We start from the raw sequence: 16,634 nt of genomic DNA on the forward strand, positions 1-16,634 counted from the left end.
GGAAATACTATAAGACGGAGCTGGTAGGCATTGTAAGACCCACTGCAGGCAGGTGGGGGCTTACTGGGGGCACACTGAGGCTGGCAGGGCAATACCCGCCCCTTGCCCTAATGGACCAACTCCCCCTGGGGGGCTCCGGTGCCCTGGGCAACCATGGAGACCAGGGATCTTGTGGATATGGCAAGGTGGTGGTGAGGTCTGTTCCCCGCCTTAAAGCGAAATATAGAATTGGGATGTTCCAAATGCACCAAAAGCGAACCAAAGCAGGCTCGGAAATGAAAAGCCGGATCATTCCACTCCCCCACTCCCCCTCCCGGGCTCATTCTCTGTTCCACCCCCCCCTCTCTGCAGCATGGAACCTTCCGAAGCTACGGCCGCGGCCACTTCCCCACCCCTGCTTTCCGAAGTGGAACGCGCCGCGTTGACCCGTTGCCATGGAGACCGGCGAGGCCCCGTCCGGCGCGTCGCTCCCGCCCTGCGATAGGAGGGATTCGAGGCGGCTGGTTGGGTGGGGGAGCTGCTCGTGTCGCTGCGGCGCTTAGTTCGCCCCTCTCCCGCGTTGGAGGCAGGTCTTGAGGGGTGGGGTGGGCGAAATGCTGGGCCGAGGGGGCAGCTGAGGGGTGTGGTGGGGGGCAAAATGGTTCTGCGGCTGCGTGAGGCGGGGGAAGCCGGCGGCCAAGAAAGGGTTAATTTAAAGGGGCGTCGGGGGTCTCGTCGGAAGGGCGCCGGGTTATTCTTGGGTGCGGTGGGGCAGGGCTGGATTAGTAGAGAATCCGCTCTGCATGCAGAAGCCCCCCCCCCCCGGTCCCTTTGCATGCAGAGCCTCATATCCTGGAGAGCTGCTGCCAGTCAGTGTAAGCAATACTGAGCTAGATGACGTGATGCCTTGATTTGGGAATTTTTTTCTTTTCCTTTACAAGGCAGCTCCCCTGAATTTACAGGAGTTCCTGCTGAAGGGCCAAACATGAAATACGGTACCTTCAGCCTAAAAAAACCCCCTGTGGTTTAGGAACTAGAAAGCTTCGCTTGCTTCATTTCTGCAATTGGTGAATCCCACCCATGGGCGCAGCCAGATTGTTGTTAGGGTGGGTGCAGAACTTGGTTAGGGGGGAGTGCAGAACTGCCGTGATTGTCAATTAGTTAAGTATTTCTATTGTTTTACTTGATCTAGGGTTGCAGCTCCCCCCCCCCATACACCCATCATCCCAGCCCTGAAGGGTGGGTGCTGTTAGGCTGCCACCTTTCTTTCTCCTTCCCTTCCCAAGCTGGGCCTTTGGAATGGAACAGCTGCAAATAAGGCGGAAACCCAGTGGGTGAAGCTGGGGGGGGAGGGGTCTGGGGGGCTTTCCTTGTTGAATTTCTGCCTGCTGCAAATCCACCCTGAGGGAAAAATAAGGTGGGGGATTCTGGTGGCAAAGGGGTGAGGAAAAGGTACTATGATATATATATGGTGGAATTGTTTAAACATCAAACAATTTTGGGAAACAATATATAACGAAATGAAAAAAATGTTTAGATATTCATTTAGGAAAACACCAGAAGGTTTTCTATTGGGAATAGCTCCAGGAAAAACTTAACTTTCAATTGCGGCTCTGGGAGATAACTTGCAGTGGGGTTGTTAAGTAGGTGGCGGAGTTAGGATTTGCATGCAGCAAAGTGATCCTAGATGCATAAGAAGCTGTGCAATACGAGGTCAGGCACTCTTTGCCTACGATCTAGCATCGTAGTGTCTGCTCCAACTGGCAGTGACTCTGTCTCTGGCAGAGAAGGTTGTTTCTTCTCACATGCCGCCTAATTCCTTTCCTCGGAGATAACCAGCAGTTTATGTATTTATAAGATTTTCCAAGGTGTGCAAGGCACCGTACATGTTTTTTCCTTCCTTATTTTATCCTTAAAGCAACCCTGTGAGGTGGGTTAGGGTAAGAAACATTGACTAGACCGATGTCACCCAATGAACTTCGTGGCTGAGTGGGGCATTCAACTGGAGTCTTCCCTCTCTCTGCCCTAGTCTCAATCACACTTGCTGACTTTCTTCCTCATGCAAAAGATGTGCTCTGGCCCTTCTTTCATTTGCACATTCATTAAAACCTATAGTTCAGACTGTCCTGAATGCTTATGAAGGGTAGCAACAATCAATTGTTAAATGTTTTTAAAAGTGTGAAATATATAGCAAATCATAATCTCCCCAAGAGCTTCAACAAGCTCGGTATTAGTGTGGTTGGAATTGTGACCCTTTTCATACATGGATCAGCTGGATAAAAGAATGCCTAATAACAGAATGTTCCACTCTTGTAGAATAAAGTCGTACCTTGTTTTGCGACCAGGATCCGTTCCGGAGCCCCGAACGCTAGACAAAAAGGATGCACAACAAAGCGCCGCTCTGCGCACACGCGCGGAGTGGTTTATTCTTCTGCACATAGCACAATTTAGCGCTTCTGCACATGCGCGAGCAGCAAACCCGGAAGTAACCCATTCCGATACTTCTGGGTTTGCTGTGGACGTTCGATGAAATGGACGCTCGGCAAGGCGGACTCAAAACGAGGTGCCACTGTAGCTGTGACAAAGCCCTATTGAAACCCTTCTACTCCAGACTCACTCCTATTTCACCACCATGAGCAGTTTTGTCTTTTCTCATGCGTGCTCCCAGCAATTCTGTTTTGCACACAGAAGGTGCCTGGTTCAACCCCCAGAATCTCAAGGTAGGGCTGGGTGACAGTCCCATCTGAAATCCTGGAGAGCTGCTGCCGGTCAGTGTGTAGACAATACTTAGCTAGCTGGGCCAGCGGCCTTGTAATTATATGTGTTCTTAACTGGTAGAAAACCCAAATGTACCTAGCTCTCTGTCCATTGTCACATTTGTGTAGGGCACAGAATGAACATACAAAGCTGCATTTTATTGGGCCCATCCATCCCAATATGTTAATTCTCCAAGGGTTTCCGCTGCCTTATTACCTGCACGCTGCCTTTGCTTTGTGGCAGGATATGCTAGGAATATAATATGAAGAGCATTTGTATGTAAAGCATATAGAGCACAGAACTGCAGCCCCCCTGCAGTGTTGCCATATGCTGCTGCTGAGTCTAATGTTGCCATTTGGGAGGGGCTTAATTGACTGTTGCTTGCAAGAAAGGCAGATGAGTGCCAGGTTACTCATCTGTGTCTTTCTTTCTTCCATAGACTTATTTCTATGTGCTTTTAAGATGGTAACGCAAGCCTTTAGAGCTTTTGATTTGCTCCACCTAACACTCCCCTTCTGTACCTGGTTACCAACCTTTTATTTTATTTTACAGAATTTTCCCCCTAGTTGCCTTCTTCAGATGTTTGATTTGCTGACATTAGCAGACGATGATAATAATTGTCTCCATCTTTTAACCGTTGCTTATTTATGTTGCTGATCAAGTTGCTGTAAAGGTGCAGATGAAGTTCAGGGTATTTTAGTTGACAAACCAATGTATGCCTCAAAGCCTCGGCTGAATTCTTCTTCTTGCTTAAAACTTTATTTTTCAGTTTCTGATAATACTTGTAAGCAACAACTCCTAGCTTGCTTCCCACTTGCAGAATACTAACCTCAATTTCTAAGAGGCTAGTGGTAAGCCTCCATTCTTAAATGGTAATATGTGAATTATGTATATAGATCATGCAAATTGTTCACTCAAATCTTTTGGTCACTTAAGTATTGCGGAAGTTTTTGGAGATTTTCCGTTATGTATATCCCACTTTTCTTAAACAATTCAAAGTAGCTCAAAAGCAAGCTCAGTAAAAAAAGAACAAATAAATACATACATAGTATAATAAGAATTACACATCAGCAGAGAGAAGAAAAATGAAATCGACAGACTATTATCCAGCCAATATAACCACAGAGAAGCAGGGAAGAATCCATATCAGAACGAAGACAGAAAAGAGGGCCAACTAACCATTCTCCAAAATCTCCTTAGAGAGCCAGGTTTTAAAGCTTCTGAAGGCAGAGTTTGGGCCAGGTGAGCATCCTTGGGGAGTTCCAAGGGATGAAACAGGGATCTGCTAGTAGACATCTATTAAAAAGTAGGTTCTTTGATGTGGAAGGGAATGAGTAAGAATAGGGGTTCTTTTTTTTTTTACATTTGTAGTTTTGTACAAAAGAAACAGTTGCAAAGTGACTTAACCGCACGAAGCACTACAAATAAAACAAAACCAGATAATTTTAAACACCAAAATCCATACCATGCTCACTCAATAACATATTCATAAGGAAAAGTCCTACCACTAAATGGTGATCATCACTATAGGGGCCAATATTACCATTTATTCTACATATTAATTCCTACACCTCTAATTCTGTTTACTATATAAGCTTAATCTAGTTGGATTAAATTACTCTAGTTTTTTAAAAAATATATATATCTTCGTCACGTGTATCCTGTATTCGTTTTTAGTGCCGTATAGCTATTTTATTTATTTAAAATATATTTAGACATCTCTTCATTGTAGAGCGATTTCACAGCAGGGTACAATTTAAGTAATAACTGACGTGTACGTAAAGTAGGGTCGCCATACTTCTGGGATTGCGATGATGGAATCGGCAAAATGTCCGGGTTTTGGAAACGTCCCCCCCCATCTCAGTAACTTTCTTTGAGCGATTCCCCCCCCCCCCCGCCAAGAAAAAAAAATCTCAACAATTTTTTGTCTCGATTTTCACTTCTTGAAATATGGCAACCCTAATGTAAAAGCAATGGCATATTAAGGAGAGAGAAATTAAGAGCCGCATCAAAATGTAACCAACCAGGAAGATGGCGCCGGTTCCATGGGTGATTCTGAGTCAACTCCCTGGGACAGTTTATTGTTGTACATTGTTTCTAAATTTAGTGTTGTATATTGTTTTAATTGTCTGTTTTAACCATATTTGCACAGCAGTTTTTAACATTTTGAGTGTCCTCTATTTAAGAGGCTTCTACCCTGTAGCCTCTTATAGTTGTTTTATCTGCAAGTCTTTTAGTTCTTATGCTCTTACAGTTGTTTTAACTGCGTGTCTTTGTTGGTTTTTAGCTCTTATCTGTTTTAATTATTAGTTTTTTATCCATCCATTATCTGTGTTTAATCTTGTATTTTATTCAGATGTTTTATGCCTGTTTCCTTGTCCTCATTTGCCCTAACAATTATCGGTCAAAAAATCCTAACTGCTATTTTATCTACCGTATTTTTCCCTCTATAACACGCAGATTTTTTCTCCTAAAAAGTAAGGGGAAATGTCTGTGCGTGTTATTGAGCGAATGTGTGGTCCCTGGCGCCGACAGGCGCGAGTGAAGGCAAAAATCAGGCAAATATCAATCGTTTGGAGAAGGGAAGCCTTGAAAAGAGGAAGCTGCTGCTTTCCTGCATTCTGCCTCAGGGTCTTACTGCCCACCCGCTTCTGTTTGTTACTGTGTTTGTTCAAACGGAACAAAGAGCAGAGAAAACCCCTCCCCTCCAGGCAAGCAGAGGGGAAAGCAGAGCGTCCTTCCTTCTAATTCCTCTCCATGCTCCGGTGCTGCAACATGCAGGTGGGGGGGGGGGAGAGAGAGCGAGCTGGCTGGCTTGGGTGGGTGCGTGGGGGGAACTTTTGCCTTCCTTTCCTCCCTCCGGTAAAACCCCTCCCCTGTATTCTTAGCCAGCTGCTTCTCCGCACACCCCTCTCGGTGCTCCTTGTCCCTTCTATGTTTTTCCTTCCCTCCCCACTTAAAACGTGGTTACAAAGCACAGATCCACATGGATCCTCAGGATCTTTGCATTGGGTCACCCCAAATTCACCATCAGATCACATAGCAATGATCTGATGCAAAAACAGGGCTGCAATGGTGCAAAAACGTGGTTACAAAGCACGGATCCACAGGATCTTTGCATTGGGTCACCCCAAATTCACCATCAGATCACATAGCATGTCCATGGCTACAGCCTGCACCAAAAAAATCACGCACCCACTGTTGCCTGGGGCTGCAATGGTGCAAAAACGTGGTTACAAAGCACAGATCCACATGGATTCTCAGGATTTTTGCATTGGGCTACCCCAAACTCACCGTCAAATCACATGTCTGTGGCCACAGCATGAAGCACAAAAATGATACATCCACTGTTTCATTCAGAATTTTTTCTTCTTGTTTTCCTCCTCTTATGGTCAGGTGCGTGTTAGCGAGCGAAAAATACGGTATATGCTTTTTTAAATCCTGGTCTGTGACCGTAATAAAGTTCATTCATTCATGTAACCAACCAATCTTTCAAAGGCCTGTGTGAGCGACAAAGTCTTTAACTGGTATTGGAAATTCAACAGTGTTGGCAGCTTCCATGAATGTGGAATTCCATGAGTCCTGCCCTAGCCGTAATGACAAGGTTCTGCTTCCACTGTCAGAGGCAGCCGGCATTCCAGTTGCTGGGAACCACAGATGGAGAGATTGCTGTTGCATCTAGGTCCTGCCTTGGGGCTTCCCATAGGCATCTAGCTGGCCACTGAGGAGGGGATGTTAGACTAGGATGGGCTTTTCGCTCGATCCAGCAAGGCTCTTCTGATGTTCTTGTGACAGTGATTAACAGAATTATGCTTTCTCATATAGTAAAGGTAAAAGTAAAGGTACGCCTGACCATGAGGTCCAGTCGCAGACAACTCTGGGGTTGCGGTGCTCATCTTGCTCTATAGGCCGAGGGAGCCAGCGTTTTTTGTCTGCAGACAGCTTCTGGGTCATGTGGCTAGCATGACTTAAGTCGCTTCTGGCGAACCAGAGCAGCGCATGGAAACGCCATTTACCTTCCCGTCAGAGCGGTACTTATTTATCTACTTGCACTTGACGTGCTTTCGAACTGCTAGGTGGGAAGGAGCAGGGACCGAACAACGGGAGCTCACCCCGTCGCGGGGATTCGAACCGCCAACCTTCTGATTGGCAAGCCCTAGGCTCAGTGGTTTAGACCACAGCACCACCCGTGTCCCTTGCGCCACCCACGTCCCTTTTCTCATATAGTAAGCACCCCCCCCAAATTCTGTAACAGTAGCCGTGTTGCATCTGCTGCAGCAAAAAAGCATTAGAACAGTACCTTAACAAAATTATATTTTTTAAAATTTTATTTTAAAACAATTTAGCATGTGTGGCATAATCCAGCTTTGTCCAGTTTGCCATATGCACAGGCTTAGTGGGGCTTTCTTATGGGTAAACACACATTGAATTAGCCTGTGCCTGCAATTCCCTGAATGCTTGTTTGGGAGAAAGCACTACTGAATTCATTGGGATCTACACCGAAGTAAAGACGATTTTAGCATGTTGCTGCATCATAGTTGCTATAGGGCACTCTGTTCTTCGTGTGCCAAAATGAGTGATTGGCTTTCCTTTCCCCCTTTTTAAAAATATAGTTGGAATTGGTAACAGGTTATGGATATTGTCTTTATTTATTTATTTATTTATTTATTTTGTTTCTGAGCAGATACCAAGTCTGTACAACTTGTTGTATTGCTGTAACTGTTTGACAATTGGCAATCATGAGCGTCAATGACTTTGTGATTCTCCCTGGTTCAAAAACTGGAGTCTCTGTAAAACTGAAAGCAAAGTAAGTTCATTTCCTGTAACTGTCTCGTGTGCTTCGATAATCTATTGGCTTTTTATGTGCACCATGAAAGCAAGCTATTCATAACTATGAACAGAGCAATCACCTGCATGATGAGTTCAATGGTGGTGTTGTTGTTTCTACACACCTAGTTATGTATGTATAGGATTGCAGCCTATGGCTACTGTCATAAAATAATTTGCTTGGGAGTTACTTCTGTTGAAACATATGGGATTTGCTTCCAAGTAAATGGGTTTAAAATTGCTTGTTTCTGAACCATGCTGATCATATTATATTGTATACGGGAGGAGGAAAATCTGAATTTGGTGTTTGAACTTAAATCTCTCTTCAGAAGTATACGAGAGCTGCAGTTGGAGAAGGTTCAGCTGGAACTTGAAAATAAAGAGATGGAGAAGACACTTCAGCAGCTACAATCAAACATGAGCAGAGAAAAACAAGAGAGAGAGTAGGTGAAATTTAATGATTTGAAATTAAGAGTGATGATTCTAGTGAACCCCTGCTCCCCCGACCCCAACCCCCCACTTTTGGGGACTGAGTTGAGTTGTATTCCTCAAGAGTTCTTTCTTTAATTATTATTTAATTTCAAACTCCACCTTTCTGCTGTTTGCACCCGAAGTGTCTTTCAGTGCAAGAAGTCTACACAGGAAAAATATCACCATCTTAAAATACATAACAACATAACTTTAATAAAATGGAGCAGGTAGATAAGATCGGTTGAAACAAACAGCAGCCAATTAAAATTGCCAACCTCCCCATTTTCAGTTGGGTAACAGCTGTAAGATTTCACATTCCTTTTGTGCTTTTCCTTTTTTTTAAAAAAAAACAACCAATAGCTTGTGGCATGGTTTCCCCCTGACACTTATGTTCACTCCCCAGGGGTGCTCTATGCTCAGCTGGAAGAAGTCTAAGTGAAAACTTCCAATTGTTCCTCATCTGGCCGTAGGGGCAAAGTGGATTTTAAACTGAAAAGTGGCTTGCCTATTCATCTGTGGCAGCAGCAGATGTAGACGCATCAAGATAACCCCCAACTATGTATCTGCTTCTGCCCTGTGCTGGCACATTGCTTTGTAGAATTGCAGCCTTTGTCTTTTGCTGCTGTTGGGATTTTGATACCAGAATTCAATTTCAATCCCCGCTCTCACCCAATGAACTCTGTTTGGTATTCTTTCAGGGTGCTTCATTGTTCATGAAACGGTCATTATCTTTTAATAGAATCTCAATTCTATATGAGTTTTAAGTGCATATGCATGCATTTACAAAAAAACACAAGGAAGTTGTAATTGTTCTGTATTTGATAGAATCCATTTAGGCAGTCAAAATGTTCTGCAGACAAAGCACAACGCTGAATATCTGTAACTCTTCTCTTCAATTCCGAGAGCCACTTTTATTAACCTCTCTGTATCTGTTTCTTTTTCTCAGTAATGTGAATAATAATGCTAACTTTCCTCTCTCAGAAGAGCTTTGCAAGGGTGCAGTCATTAGTGTTCTGCTGCGCTTAACAAGATATATGGTTCTGTTTAAGTGTTAAGTGTTGCTAATTGCCTTGGATCATAATCATTAATTTCTGCATCCTTTCTCAGAACATTTAATGCTGGATTCTAGCTAGCAGAAGCTCATTTTTTAAAAGCAATGGCACTTCATTTTTTAGTTCATAACAATTTGTTTTGCTGTTCATTTGCAAAGGAGCAAAATAGTACTGGAACTGGAAGCAACTAATATTCTCTAAATGGGATTTCCCCCAGTACAGTCATACCTCGGGTTGAATGTGCTTCAGGTTGAGCACTTCTGGGTTTCGCCGCTCGCGCATGCGCAGACGCTCAAAATGGTCATGCGCGGAAGTGGCAAAACGCAACCCGCAATCGTGTCTTACGTTCTGTTCAGGATGCGAACGGGGCTCCGGAACGGATCCCGTTCGCATTCCGAAGTACCACTGTATGTTGACAGTGTATTGAAAGTTGGGAAATGCTAGGTTTAAGAATCCTGTAATTTGCAGTGGATGTGAGGGAACATGGTCAGGAAATCATGACTACCTGGGGGAGAAAGGCTTCCGTAATGCATAAAGCCACCTAGTTTAGTAATATCAAAGGCTTGAACCCAAGGTCTTCTTGATTCATACCTTACTTAACCTTATAGTCATAGTCACCATGCTACATCTAGGAATATCAGATAATTCTAACAAAATTCAGGAACAGAAATGGCTGGTGTTCATTTAGTTGTCCCATCTTCAGAACGGAGACCAATCCATTCTGAATGCATTCCTTCCCCTTTTGCATTACATTTTTTTCTGCATTGAAATGAATGGGGTGAACTAACATAATGACAACGTAGTTTTGCCACAGTGTACAGCAAGACAGATAATGTAGTTTTTGATGGAACTGCAATAGAACAGAAAAAGTACTGCATGTGATGAGTACAGGGCAGAACAGAAAAGAATGCCTTCATACATCCTTAGCTATACCCAGTGCTTTTTCCCCCTAATTTTTTTTTAAAGTGTACAGTGGTGCCTCGCAAGACGAAATTAATTCGTTCCGTGAGTTTTTTCGTCTAGCGAATTTTTCGTCTTGCAAAGCATGAAATCCCATAGGAATGCATTGAAATTCAATTAATGCGTTCCTATGGTCAAAAAAAGTCCAAACAAAGCCATATTTGGTACAACAAGAGTTTATTAAGTGCTCTTTAAAGTCACACATACTGTAAAGAGCATTTCAAAAATTGAAGGAACAATAAATTAAGTTTCTAAACATGATAGAAAAACATTTAAAAATCAACAAAGTGTACAGTACATTTTCTAAGACTCTGGGGGACAACTCGAAGAAGGTTCCTCTTTCACTCTTTGCTTCTTGCTGAAGAACCCCCTCCTCAACTGTTCCCCCAGCCACCCACCACACAGAAATTCAAATCCAGAATTTTTTAAAAAAAACAGCAGAGTGGCCCAATGGTCACAGAAAATCATAAAAATTCAGAAAAAAACCACACAAGCTTCCAGATTCTTGCAAACCCCTCCTCAACTGTTCCCCCAGCCACCCACCACACAGAAATTCAAATCCAGAATTTTTTTTTAAAAAACAGCAGAGTGGCCCAATGGTCACAGAAAATCATAAAAATTCAGAAAAAAACCACACAAGCTTCCAGATTCTTGCAAACCCCTCCTCAACTGTTCCCCCAGCCACCCACCACACAGAAATTCAAACCCAGGTTTTTTAAAAAAAAAACAGCAGAGTGGCCCAATGGTCACAAAAAATCATAAAAATGCAGAAAAAAAACACACAAGCTTCCAGATTCTTGCAAACCCCTCCCCAACACCAAGTCATTGAATTCCAAACACCCCAACCCAAAATCCAAAAACCCCCAAAAAAGTTTTAAAAGTTTAACTTACCAAATGGCTGCAAAAGAAGTTTTGGAAAAGCTTCAAAAATCACCAAAGTCTACAAAAACCTCAAAAAAGGCTACCACACCGCGTGCTATGAGTTGCTCCTCGAAGTCAAGTCGCAACTGCACCTCTTCAAGCAATGCACCCTGTATTACTGTAACGGTTTTAAGAAAAAGGAAACAAACTTGCAAGACGTTTTCGTCTTGCGAAGCAAGCCCATAGGGACATTCGTCTTGTGAAGCAGCTCAAAAAACCCTTTCGTCTAGCGAGTTTTTCGTCTTGCGAGGCATTCGTCTTGCGGGGCACCACTGTATAGTGGTACCTCGAGTTAAAGCCGCTTCAGGTTACAGACTCCGCTAACCCAGAAATAGTACCTCGGGTTAAGAACTTCGCTTCAGGATGAGAACAGAAATCGTGTGGCGTGACCTCCAGAACGAATTAAGTTCTTAACCCGAGGTACCACTGTACAGTACTCTCATTTTCCCATTCATATTGAAATACTGACCCTCAATGTGGCCAAACTTAGATTCACAAAATGTTTAGGGGTATGCGTACCTCCAGAAGAAAAGCACTGGGTAGATCAATTCATCTAGTTTGATGCTTCTGTCTGGTTCAAAGACATAACTAGTGACATCCGCTGACTGTCAACCAACTTGGCAGTAGAAATCAGTGGGACTTTTAGTTTTTATTCTCCTCTGGACTCCCAACATCTGCAAGGAAGGCTCCTTCAACCCATTGCAGATTTCTTTTTGGGGGGCAGGGGTGGAGAGGATGCTACTCGCTATTTAATGTAAATTACACAACATACATAACTATTTGCATAACTTATGTAACTTTACTTTCATTTCAAAGTAAAAAAATAAATCACAATAATCTAAAAGCAGTGATCAATTATGTATTGTTTGTGTTCTTAAAAACAACAATGTGAATGGATACAGATTGCCTTTGCTTGGCTGACGTCTGTTGCTGACCACAGATGAACATGTGAGCTGCAGCAATTTGCTCTTCCTTTTCTGTTTTTGTTTTAATTATCTGACATCCTTTGATGAAGCAGCAGGCCCACCTCCCTCTCCAGCCCTTCCTTAAACAGAAAAACCTTCGTTGAACCAATGGTTGGTGCTGCTTTAATTGTGAGGAGAAGCCGAGGCCTTGGCATGGCTGCAAATGGATGAATTCGCTCCCAGTCCCTTCATGCCAGTATTGGGAGGATAGGGTAACATCCTTTGCCCTGTCAGGCATGATGAAAGTCACATGAGGGGAAGTGGGGTCACCTTGCAAGTCCTGATCGCTTAGGTGCATCACTGTTTCCTGCCCGGAGGGTGAAGACTTAAAGACTCCTATGCATGTAGAGCAGGCTTCCTCAACCTTGGCCCTCCAGATGTTTTTGATTTATTATTTGTACCCCGCCACTCTGGGCGGCTTCCACAGAGACCAAAAATACACTAAAATGTCACACATTAAAAACTTCCTTGCCTTAAGATGTCTTCTGAATGTCAGGTAGTTGTTTATCGCTTTGACATCTGATGGGAGGGCATTCCACAGGGCGGGCGCCATGACCGAGAAGGCCCTCTGCCTGGTTCCCTGTAACTTGGATTCTCGCAGTGAGGGAACCGCCAGAAGGCCCCGGCGCTGGACCTCAGCGTCCGAGCAGAACGATGGGAGTGGAGACGCTCCTTCAGGTATACTGGACCGAGGCCGTTTAGGGCTTTAAAGGTCAACACCAACACTTTGAATTGTGCTCGGAAACGTACTGGGAGCCAATGTAGGTGTTATGTGGTCTCCGCGGCCGCCCCCAGTCACCAATCTAGCTCCCATGAGCTCTAGCTAGCATGACCAGTGGTCAAGGATGATGGGAATTGTAGCCTCAAAACAACTGGAGGGCCAAGTTTGAGGAAGCCTGATGTAGAGTAAACCTGGCCCACCTTCCTTTCCCAGGGCTGCATCCCAGCGGTGAGAGGGGAAAGTGGGCGGGACAACAGATGTGAGCCTTACCTTTGTACAATGGACTTCGTTTGAGTTATGGACAGCTGTATTTTTACACACCTCCCTCCAGGCAAGCACGAGGATTATTGCAGTTCAATGGCACATTCTGGTAAAGGAAAAGCACTTCAGGGGTGTCATGGAAGCAGGACCAGGGTGAGGTATGGCATGGGGAGAGACCCAGAGGGCAGCTAGGGAGGCCTGGAGGGCTTCATCCAGCCCCTTAGGCCTGAGATTCTGCATTCCAGTTGTGGAGACTCCCTGCATAGTATAATAATATGAATTGCACTCCACTCTCCCTCTTGTGATTTTCATTATGTGAACAAAGAATGCCGGAATAGGTCTTCTTTTTTATTGATGCTTTTTATTTTATTCAAACCCATTGCCTATTATTCAAAAATAGCATAGCAGCCAGCTAAGATAGACACACTCATTTTAATTAATACATGAGCAGTAATAACAATAATGAATTCAGCAGCAGGCCATACTAATGGGCCACGAAGGCCTCAGTTGTGCCAAAAACACATTACAGCTGGTGTTTGTCAGATTTCTATTCCAAAGGTAAAGAATCTAGGAAACCACCCCCTCCAACAATACTTCTGTTTCCCTGTTTTTAGAAGTTTACTTTTGGTATTGGCAGGGTGGGGGGAAAGGAGAGCAGTAAAAATTTCTCTTCTTAATCTGAAAGCATGTACAAATGCAGTTTTGGAACTTTTATAGACGAGCAAGTGGATATCGCTGGAAATCAGGCCAAGCTGGCCTGGGCATGCAGCCCCAACTGTTGTTGCAGAACAAAGAGAATGTTGGAAAGGTAAGACTCTCACTAGAATTCCAATAAGGTAGGCTTATTGTAACTTAGGGTTTTGTTCAAATGGATGCTAACTCTGCAAAGCCATTAATTGAACCGTTTCCCCCATCTCTTGTTGTACCACCTTTCAAGAAAATGGAGAAGGGCGATGTTTTTCTTTTCCTCCTATGAAGAAGTTTGCTTTGGATATTGCAGAAACCACCTAAAAATGACTCTTAGCTTGTAGCTTCATTGAATTTCAGGGTTGCAACGGATTGAAGTTATTTTCACCAATGAAAAACACATCAGAATTATTATGCCTTTATTCCACGTTATGCTTTCTTGTTCTTGGGTATGTTTTCATTGTTCATTTTATTTTTCTTTCTTTCTTGCTGTTCTTCTGTCCACCAGCTGCTGCTGCAATTGCACGATGAGAGAAAAAAGGTTTTCAAAGTTGTTACGAATGCAAGGCTTGCAGTGGGGGGGGGGGGGGATAAGACACTGCATTTGCAGTTATTGATGTACTTGATAGTATTTTCCAGCCCTCCTAGGCTGATTCATATGGCAACTTTTGAGGATTTTTTAAAAAAACCATTTTGGGTAGTATTTTTTTTTTTTTAATCAACCAGCACTGAATGTGAATCAACCTTTCGGAGAAGCAATCTTCTGAGCACAGTTGTGCATCCAGATTCTGATTTTCTGGGCCGCATTGTAAAATGCTTCAAAACTGTCTGTTGCATGATGTGGAAACAAGTCTGACTACTTGGACAACTATGTTCCACATGCATGCTAACATGAGATGAATAGAAAACAGTCAGTATGACCAAAAATGACATTAAAATCAGCCCAGATTTTAAATCATGTCTAACATAACTCTTTGCTTTTTATTTTAACTAGGTTTCATCAGGCAAGATAAAACTAAGAATACTCAAAGAACAAATTCCAGGTAAAAGGATGCTAGTGTTGGAAAAAACTGTCATAGGAATATAGATAACTGCCTTGTACCAAGTCAGACTATTGGTCCATTTAGCTCAGTATAGTCAACACTGTGTGGCAACACTGTCTGGCTCTATAATAATAATGATAATTTATTATTTATACCCTGCCCATCTGGCTGGGTTTCCCCAGTCACTCTGAGCGGCTCCCAACAGAATCTATGATAATAATAATAATGAAGTGATAAAACATCAGCCATTAAAAGCTTCCCTAAAGAAGGCTGCCTTCAGGTGTCTTCTAAAAGTCAGATAGTTGTTTATTTCCTTGACATTTGATGGGAGGGTGTTCCACAGGGTGGGCGCCACTACTGAGAAGGCCCTCTGCCTGGTTCCCTGTAACCTCACTTCTCGCAGTGAGGGAACTGCCAGAAGGCCCTCAGAGCTGGACTTCAGTGTCTGGGCTGAACGATGGGGGTGGAGACGCTCCTTCCGGTATACTGCGCTGAAGTTGTTTAGGGCTTTAAAGGTCAGCACCAACACTTTGAATTGTGTTTGGAAACATACTGAGAGCCAATGTAGGTCTTTCAAGACTGGTGTTATATGGTCTCGGTGGCCACCCCCAGTCGCCAGTCTCGCTGCCGCATTCTGGATTAGTTGTAGTTTCCGGGTCACCTTCAAAGGTCGCCGCACATAGAGCGCATTGCAGTAGTCCAAGCGGGAGATAACCAGAGCATGCACTACTTTGGCGAGCCAGTCTGTGGGTAGGTAAAACAAAATTTAAAAATTCCTTCCAGTAGCACCTTACATGCACACGAAAGCTCATACCAATAACAAACTTAGTTGGTCTCTAAGGTGCTACTGGAAGAAATTTTTAAATTTTGTTTCGACTATGGCATACCAACACGGCTACCTACCTGTAACTAGAACTGTGGTTAGGTAGTGTCTCAGCCTGCATACCAGATGGAGCTGGACACAGAATTGACCTGCACCTTCATGGACAGCTGTGAGTCCAAAATGACTCTCCTGGGTTTGGGGCAGGAGTCCTTCTCAGCCCAAACTGAGACCTGTGACACTTTGCATGAAAAACAGGTGCCTTACTACTGAGCTATGATCTTTCCCCAGGGTTTTCATTATACCTTGTAATCAAGTTACATTGAAAACTTCGGCTAATGGTTAGACCTTGACAAAATACATACTTTTGAAAAGTGGCTACCCATTTAAATAAATAAATACATAAATTGAGCTTTGGGGGAACTTTTGGTCAGTATCTGTGGAATTCAGTTTTAAGGATTAACACGAGACTCTGGAATACAGGAGAAGTATCCTTCTCCAATCTTGATAATCGGCCCATTGACCTACTGCCCAAATAAACCTAACAAGTTGCATAAGCCATAAGGAATACGCTGAAAAAATCTTATTATAAATTGAGGTACATCAGATATTTTTAGAACTTTCAGTGCCTCAGACTATTTTGAAGTCTTGTTATAATTATAACACACTTGCAGCCATATAGCTGCCTTCCTGACATCAGCATTGCTAGAGCTTTAGTCAGTGTTGTTTGTCATTCCCCGAGTTCACGAGGCTCGTTTGATGGCAGCAAGAAAACCAAGCCTTTAGTTTCCAAGGCTCAGTTTTTTGGAATACTCTTGCCAATAGAGGTTCAACCGACACCTTCTGTTTCGACTTTTAAACATTCACAGAAAAAAATTCTATTCTGTCAGGCTCATGCAGGCAGTTGCGAATATATCTTTCAACAATAGTTTGTTGGTTTTCGAATTTAAAATGTTTATATGGCTGTTTGGTTTTACATAAACAGTGGTACCTCGGAAGTCAAACGGAATCCGTTGCGGTAGTCCATTTGACTTCCAAAACGTTTGGAAACCAAGGTGCGGCTTCCGATTGGCTGTGGGAAGCTCCTGCGGCCAATTGGAAGCTGTGGAAGCTGCGTCAGATGTTTGGGTTCCAAAGAATGTTTGCAAACTGGAACACTCACTTCCGGGT

At 43.5% G+C, this 16,634-nt stretch overlaps 1 protein-coding gene across 2 annotated transcripts in view; it reads left to right on the forward strand.

Moving 5' to 3' along the window:
- Nucleotides 1-446: 446 nt before the first annotated feature.
- Nucleotides 447-16,634, forward strand: part of ZBBX (zinc finger B-box domain containing) — a 42,551-nt gene continuing 26,363 nt past the window's right edge. The window contains exons 1-5 of one of the 2 annotated variants that reach the window (XM_081007907.1): nucleotides 447-569; nucleotides 7,421-7,543; nucleotides 7,893-8,006; nucleotides 13,632-13,722; nucleotides 14,596-14,644. In XM_081007907.1, coding sequence (XP_080864033.1) covers nucleotides 7,476-7,543; nucleotides 7,893-8,006; nucleotides 13,632-13,722; nucleotides 14,596-14,644 — 322 coding nt within the window. In that variant the 5' untranslated portion in view covers nucleotides 447-569; nucleotides 7,421-7,475. Of the gene's footprint in view, nucleotides 570-703; nucleotides 855-7,420; nucleotides 7,544-7,892; nucleotides 8,007-13,631; nucleotides 13,723-14,595; nucleotides 14,645-16,634 lie in introns of those variants that run through there. The other variant, XM_081007908.1, reaches the window with a different exon arrangement.

Source organism: Podarcis pityusensis, assembly GCF_964106645.2.
Source record: "Podarcis pityusensis genome assembly, chromosome: 5".
Lineage (NCBI taxonomy): Eukaryota > Metazoa > Chordata > Lepidosauria > Squamata > Lacertidae > Podarcis > Podarcis pityusensis.